This window comes from Populus euphratica, unplaced genomic scaffold (genome assembly GCF_000495115.2).
Source record: "Populus euphratica unplaced genomic scaffold, PopEup_1.0 scaffold58.1, whole genome shotgun sequence".
In the NCBI taxonomy this organism is placed as follows: domain Eukaryota; kingdom Viridiplantae; phylum Streptophyta; class Magnoliopsida; order Malpighiales; family Salicaceae; genus Populus; species Populus euphratica.
In genome coordinates, this window is record NW_011499864.1 from 1,888,750 (window position 1) to 1,896,767 (window position 8,018).

Consider the following 8,018-nt stretch of genomic DNA (forward strand, 5'->3'; position numbering starts at 1 on the left):
TGTGAGTCTGGCTGCAAGGTTGTGTCATAAAAGTGTGATAATTAGTCGAGTTTAAGTAAGTCTGACTACAACACCGGACCCAAGAGTCTTGAATGTGGGTCTGACTCCAAGGTCGTGTCATAAAAGTGTGATAATTAAAAAAAACAAAGAAAAAAAATCACTAGGAAGAAAAAAACTAATAAAGAAAAAGAAAAAAATCTGAATTAACTGGGTTAATCCTTCAAACCAGATTAACCTGTCAAACCTGAGATTCGCGTCATGAAAGTTTGATAACTAAATAGAATAAAATAATTAATAGGTTTACCCAAAATTAATTGGATTAACCCGTCAAACCGGGTTAACCTGACAAGCCCGGGATACGTGTCATGAAAGTCTGATAATTAAATAAATTGGCGGGTTAACCCGTCAAGCCCAAGATATGTGTCATGAAAGTTTGATAATTAAATAGAAAGAAATTTAACATTAAAAAATTAAACTAAACAAAAAAAATTAATTAAAAAGAAAAAAACAAAAAAACAAATTTCGGGTTAACTCGCCAAACTTTAAAAAAAGCAAAAAAAAAATTGAGGTTAACTCGTCAAACTGGAGATCCGTGTCATGAAAGTCTGATAACTAAAAAAAAATTAACATTAACAAACTAAAATAAAAAAATCATTAAAAGAAAAAAAACACAAAAAAAAACAAAAAAAACCAATAAAGGCATAAAAAGCAAAAAACAAAATAAAAGAAAAACAGCTTAATGTTTCACTGTGGACTGCACACTAAAACACTAAATAGTTTTAGTATATGTTCTCAATTAAAAAGAAAAAAAAAAAAACAAAAAAAAAACAGCTTGATGTTTCACTGTGGACTGCATAGTGAAACACTAAATAGTTTTAGTATATGTTCTTAATTAAAAAGAAAAAAAATTTGGGTTAACTCATCAAACCAGGTTAACCCTTCAAACCCGGGATCCGTGTATGAAAATTTGATAACTAAATAAAAAATTAACATTAACAAAGTAAATTAAACAAAAACAATTCATTAAAATAAAAATACACAAATAAAAAAGCAAAAAAAAAACCCATAAAGGCATAGAAAAGGAAAAAAAACTAAAAAAAAAACTGAAAACAAAATAAAAAAAAAGAAAAAAAAGAAAAAAAAGCAAAAAAAACAGAAAACAAAATAAAAAAATGAAAAAAAAAAAGAAAAAAAAGAAAATTATTCTTCGGGTTAACTCATCAAATCAGGTTAACCCTTCAAACCCGGGATCCGTGTTATGAAAATTTAATAACTAAATAAAAAATTAACATTAACAAACTAAATTGAACAAAAACAATTCATTAAAAGAAAAATACACAAAAAAAAGAAAAAAAACCCATAAAGGCATAGAAAATGAAAAAAAAAACAGAAAAAAAATAAAAAACACTAAACAGTTTTAGTATATGTTATTAATTAAAAAGAAAAAAATTCGGGTTAACTCATCAAATCAGGTTAACCCTTCAAACCCGGGATCCGTGTTATGAAAATTTGATAACTAAATAAAAAATTAACATTAACAAACTAAATTAAACAAAAAAAAAATCATTAAAAGAAAAATACACAAAAAAAAACCCATAAAGGCATAGACAATGAAAAAAAACTAAAAAAAAACATAAAACAAAAAAAAAAGAAAAAAAAGAAAATTGTCCTTCGGGTTAACTTATCAACTCAGGTTAACCCTTCAAACACGGGATTCGTGTTATGAAAATTTAATAACTAAATAAAAAATTAACATTAACAAACTAAATTAAACAAAAAAAATTCATTAAAAGAAAAATACACAAAAAAAAAAGCAAAAACAAAAACCCATAATGTTATTAATTATGAAAAAAAATAATAATAAAAAAAAAACACTAAACAATTTTAGTATATGTTATTAATTTAAAATAAAAAACTTCGGGTTAACTCATCAAACCAGGTTAACCCTTCAAACCCGGGATCCGTGTTATGAAAATTTGATAACTAAATAAAAAATTAAATTTAACAAACTAAATTAAAGAAAAAAAATTCATTAAAAGAAAAATACACAAAGAAAAAAGCAAAAAAAAAACCCATAAAGGCATAGAAAATGAAAAAAAATAAAAACTAAAAAAAAACTAAAAAAGTAAAAAAAGAAAATTGTTCTTCGAGTTAACTCATCAAATCAGGTTAACCCTTCAAACTCAGGATCCGTGTTATGAAAATTTAATAACTAAATAAAAAATTAATATTAACAAACTAAATTAAACAAAAAAAATTTATTAAAAGAAAAATACACAAAGAAAAAAGCAGAAAAAAAAACCTATAAAGGCATAAAAAATAAAAAAAAAATAAAAACAGGATAAAAAACTAAAATAAAAAAGAAAAGAAAAAGAAAAAAACTGCTTAGATTTCACTGTGGACTTGTACAGTAAAATACTGAGCAGTTTTAGTTTTTTCTTATACAGTAAAATAAAATACTGAGCAGTTTTAGTTTTTTCTTAATAATTAGATGGTTGTAAAGTTAAGCTAAAGTTGTGATAGTATTAAGGCTGGGTTTGTTTTCATGTTTAAAAGGGTATTTTTATAATTTTAAATTGTTTTAATATATAATATTAAAAATAAAAAAATATTATTTTAATATATTTTAATATTTTTTTGAAAAAATACTACCATAGCTTTCCATTGATACGCATTTTACTTTCTTTGTATTTCTGTGCTCATCACATCTCGTGTACTTTGCTCAAAAAATCTCTTCATCACAAACAAAGCGGCAGAAGAAGAGAGACACAAAAGATTCAAATTCAACTTTCTCAAATCACGCGAGAAGAAAGGCGAGAATAAGAAGATTATAACGAAAAACACTGTTTGAATCCATAGTGGATTCACTCACATGTCACAATGTTTTCCCGAGCCCTTTTAGTTTTTTTTTTAATTTAGCTAGCAATCCTAGCCGTCGTAGCCGTCCTAGCCATTCATGCTAACATATGGAAGTGGGATTTTTGCACGCAATATGCATGGCATGATCATCACCACCTTGTTGTTTTTGTTCACCGGACATGACTTGACTAGGTTTTTTTTTCGCCTCCAATATTTTTTTTTGATAAATTATTTAATATATAAATACTAAGATATTTTATTTTAATTTTAAGGAATTAAATATGGTGTTGCATATGATTAGATAGTAAAAATTTATATGCTTTAGCAACAAACTCTTAATAAAAATATATTTTTATGAAAAATTGACACTATATTTTTAATTAATAATTACAGTGTAAACATAATTCTATGAAAATCAAGATTCTCATTTCTCGATCAATGATTATTTTTCATTGATATATCATTAAAATTAACCCTTTAATTAATAACAGTGTCAAACACTATAATTATCATTAATATTTTCATTAATTGTAACACCACTCTTCACAAGATGAGTTAATATAATCAAAATCGATAAATACATATACAAGCTTTTTAAGATACAAAACTCACTCACTCAATTTTCTCTTACATTACATTCCCTCTATTTTCTCTTACATTATCTCCCGCATTCATTTACTAACTTAAATATCAAAATAATTTCTCATGGAACAAGATTTATTTTTACAAAAAATATTCAAGCCCATACAAAGGCCCAAACATAAATCCTAGCTCATTTATCTTGACCCAATATCACATAAAAAACCCAATTTATATGTGAAATTTTTTCCCAACTTCTTCCATATATTATATATATAAATTAAATAATTATGATCACAAATCTACTCTGTAGATCTAGAATAAATAAATGACAATTTTTTTTTATTGTTTTTAACTCATTCGTTGTTGTTCCAAGACAAACAAAAATGTAAAAATACTAAGAATCTAAAAAAAAAAATCATGAAATAGCTAGCTTTTTTTTTTAAAAAAAAAATTAGTCTTCATGAGATTTTTAAGATTTTAATAATTTTTTGAAAAATTGGGGTCAGGGACTCGAAAATGAGTTATGCAAAGTGTCTTGCGTTTGTTACTGATTTAGTTTTCGTTCTAAGAAAATGAAAGCTATGATTTTCATTATTATATTTTGTTCAGTTACATGATGGTTTTCCAACATTCACATTTTATAATTTTTTCTTTTTCTGTTTTAATTGAATTACATTTATTTCAACAAACTCTTAATTTTTCTATTACTTTCTATTTTTCTTATTTTCCACCTAATTAAACCTAGAAATAAATTAAACAAATTTAAATTGATAGGAGATACCTTATCAGACAATTTGTTCAAGTACAAAGATGGTAACAGTTATTTACCCTAAAACAAATAGTAAAAAGTGAACATAGATCAACCTAGGTTGACTTGTAGGTGAATTTTGTCAACTCCCAGCTTTTATTTATTTATTTATTTTTAATTAGAGCTCATGACAGAACCCAAGTCGATCAGGTTCATAGCTCGTTAACAGCAATACCCATTAATTATTATTTACTAATTTTAATACCATTAGCATTTAAGCAACATCTCTCACAGCTTGAACAAGTGAACCTGGGAACTAGACATACGCAAGACAACAGACGCTTGGCCATTGGGAAATCACCAAAAGACTCAATCCGCACAGTTTTTACAACAATCAAATAACTTTTGATTTCATTGATCAAAGGCTTCAAACTTGAGCATCCCAATCACTGTACAAATGCTTCGAGTATAACTGGATAAGTATTAGGAAACGGATAATTTGATGCCCTCAGCATTTAAAAAGGAAAATAGATCGAGGCATCATCAACTCCAGAAATTATCATGGCTAATTATTACAACCACCATTACAATTGATCTGAGAATTGCCGGGGTGAACATTAGGGAATGGATAATGCTACGCCCTCAGCATATAAACAATAAAATATTGAGGCATAACTCAACTCCACAAATGACAGTCACGGATTATTACCAAACATTGACACTCTTTAGAATTTATGTTGCATTGGAACAACGAGTTTGTGGAGAATTCACTTTGCATCATAGACAAATTGCACACATCAACTATCCTAACACAAAGCTCTAGCTACCTCGGTAAGTAGTAAATGAAAAGGGGGAAAGTAGAAGGGGAACATGAAAATGTTCCCGGTTCTGCGACTCTTTGATTTCAAACACAATAGAAACACAGGGAAAGAACCCAGAAGGACAATATTTACCTGTGTTAAAACTTATTCTGTATATTCCTGGGTTCACAACATCAACAATGTTCATCAGTTGACCACTTCGCCCATCAGCATCTGTGGTTGAAGACCCTTGAAATACCCAACCACCTACATCTGGCTCACCAAACAATGGACGAGGTTGAGTTCCCTTCCATATTTCTAGGCATACCTCAACACCTGCAGCTGGAGAGCCTCGAGAAACATCCAAGACATGGGTTGTAATTGGTGGACGGGTGCGAGTTGAAATTTGAGATGCCTTTCCAGATGAAGACTCAATAGTTGTGGTTAAATGCCCGCTAATGATACTCACACGATCTTCTAGAGTCCACAAGCAAATAATCAGTAATTCAAACTGTCATAAACACATAATAGATGGACACACAACATGTTCCAGGGAGAGACTCGGGACTAAATTGCAATCAAAAGCCAGAAATTACAAGAAAGACTCTTTTTTTTTGGTTTCCAGCCCCTGTTTCTAAGAAAGGTCATGTATTATTACAAACATTTTCAACATAATACAAAAACATTTCAAAACTTGGGATAGTTGTCTCAGGGACTAGTCTATATCGACAAAGACCTAAAATTTTTATTGTTCCATTTATCACTCAAAGACCTAAAATTTTTATTTAATTGCAAGGAGAGGTAGAAATAAAATAAACATGCAACCAAAGTATAACAGATAACTCAGTTGATGAGAGAATATTAAAATTGGGGATAACATATTGGACTGTAAAGAAGGGATTCACAGGAAATTAGCATTGCACAAGCAGAGAGTGTTAAGAAGGGTATTGCATGAAAAGGGTGAGAGGCAAGTATGGGGATGCAAGCAGTAAAGAAGCTCAGGAACTCATTGTATTTCCAGGAAAGAAAAAAAGAAGGCTCCAAATAAATAAAACGAACAATAATGATAGCAAAAATACAACTACCTTCTGCTTTCTTTACAGAAACTGTGGCATGCTCATTGCCTTTTGAAGTAGATTTTATTTTACTTGAAAAGAGCTTCACAAGACGTAGTTCTGTAACTTTCATCTGTTCCTGGGCTGCGATCTCAAACTCAACTATGGGCCTGTTTGGATATCGTTTCTGCATAGAGCAAAATAAGAATCACATGTATTGGAATGCGAATCTCAAATGTTAAAGTGCAAGAGGTCAGAAAAGGGGCTAAATAACAGGCCAAGAGAGATCAAATGTGAAAGTGCAAGGAACAAATATGCATATGCAGCAGGAGAGAAGTTGAATAGCATGGTAGCAGAAAAGCACAGCTTGTGTAGTGGTTTTATGAGATCAGTATGGAGTAAATACAAAAACACCAGCTCCAACAATGCCCCCATAGACAAGTCATGTATTTTGTGTTTGGATTAGTTGCGAGCAAACATCTTAAAAACAATCCACGGAGAGGTGGGTTTTTTGAATAACTCACCAGTAACATAACTAAACTTGAAAAACTTGACATATATATGTCAAGTTTTTCAAGTTTAGTTATGTTACTGGTTATATATATATAAAGCAAAATAAATGGCACCTTCAATTCAGCAAGTATTTCAGCAGAAGAGCGTCCAGATGCACAAATAAGAAAAATAAATCCAAACTTGTGTCTGTATCGAGCATTCCAGTCAGATAGTTCCTGCAACACAAACACATACGAGCGCGCACGTTTATGATTATTGGCACGAGGGTAGTAAGTTGTAGCAGCAGAAGAGAAGAGAAGAGAAAGCAGCATGTGGTACCTGTAAGGTGGAACTAGTAGCAGTAGCCAAAGCAGTAGATTGCTCTCCCTTACTCCACCTACAGGGAGGGAAACACCATTAATCAAAATATTAGTTTTGTATTTGTTTGATAGGAATCAGTAATTAGTAGAATATCAATATTAGCTAATTAAATTAAAGAGAGAAAAAAAAAAAGAAACACTCAACTGAGCAGCAGCAGCAATGTGATCGGGAGAAGGGGACTGACCAATCTGAGGATGAGCAGAGAATGCTTCCAACCAACCATTCACGTCAACCTATTAATTAATTAAATCCAATAATTAATTAAATTAATAATTTCTTTGACTTCCCCAATTACTCCGATTCGATTCGATTCGATTCGATAATTGAAAAAACAAACCCTAGGAAGAAGAAGCTAACGAGGCTACATGGACAGGAGAGTTAGATAGGGAGGGAGGCACCTTGTTGAACCAGATGTCTCTGGCAGCAGATACGGCTTCTTGGACAGAAGCAAAAGGAGAAGCCTTCACCATTTCTTTCGCGAATTGGGTGCTTCCACAGCATGCCAAATACTCCTCCTCTTCATACCTTTCCATTTCCTCCTCTCTCTCTCTCTTATTTTACTGTATCTGCGACTGTGATTCACTCTGCCCTCCCCCCTACTAGGAATTCGGAATATTAGGATTTAGGATCTAGGATCGATCGATCAATAGTCGAGGGCATACTTGTCATTTTAATCCTTACTGACATATGAAAAATTTAATTATTTATATAATTATTATTGAATTCCATGATCAAAAAACTACCGTTGCATTAAAATAATAATGGAAAGCATCCTTCACAGTCAGCAAACCAATAATAAATATCAGGGATGATTATTTTCTTTTTGTTATTTTTATTTATAAAAATAATCAATTTGAAATTTTATAAAATATAAAACATAAAACTAAAATTGATTCCAACCGAACCAATTTCAATGTAACTTTGTTATTTTAGATTAAAAATTAAAATCTAACTCACTATTTTCCATTCAATTAAGTTAGAGTTAATTATTTTATATTAAAAATTAAAAATTATATTATTTTTTAATTTTTTTAATAAATTTTATGATGTGCTTGGTTTCAACTTAATTCAGTTTTTTTTTTATATATATATATATATATA

The 8,018-nt window shown here is 29.9% G+C and overlaps 1 protein-coding gene across 2 annotated transcripts; it reads right to left on the minus strand.

Moving 5' to 3' along the window:
* Positions 1-4,860: 4,860 nt before the first annotated feature.
* LOC105125819 (transthyretin-like protein) lies at positions 4,861-7,529 on the minus strand. 2 transcript variants are annotated; one of them, XM_011026448.1, is made up of 6 exons: positions 7,316-7,529; positions 7,062-7,150; positions 6,876-6,933; positions 6,671-6,772; positions 6,075-6,231; positions 4,861-5,463 (listed from the first exon to the last, which is right to left on the minus strand). In XM_011026448.1, exons 1-6 carry the CDS (start codon positions 7,448-7,450, stop codon positions 5,009-5,011), a joined length of 996 nt encoding a protein of 331 aa, XP_011024750.1. In that variant the 5' UTR covers positions 7,451-7,529; the 3' UTR covers positions 4,861-5,008. The 2 variants fall into 2 exon arrangements, with proteins under 2 accessions (XP_011024750.1, XP_011024749.1); XM_011026447.1 differs by having other exon boundaries at positions 4,861-5,466.
* Between the last annotated feature and the right edge of the window lie 489 nt (positions 7,530-8,018).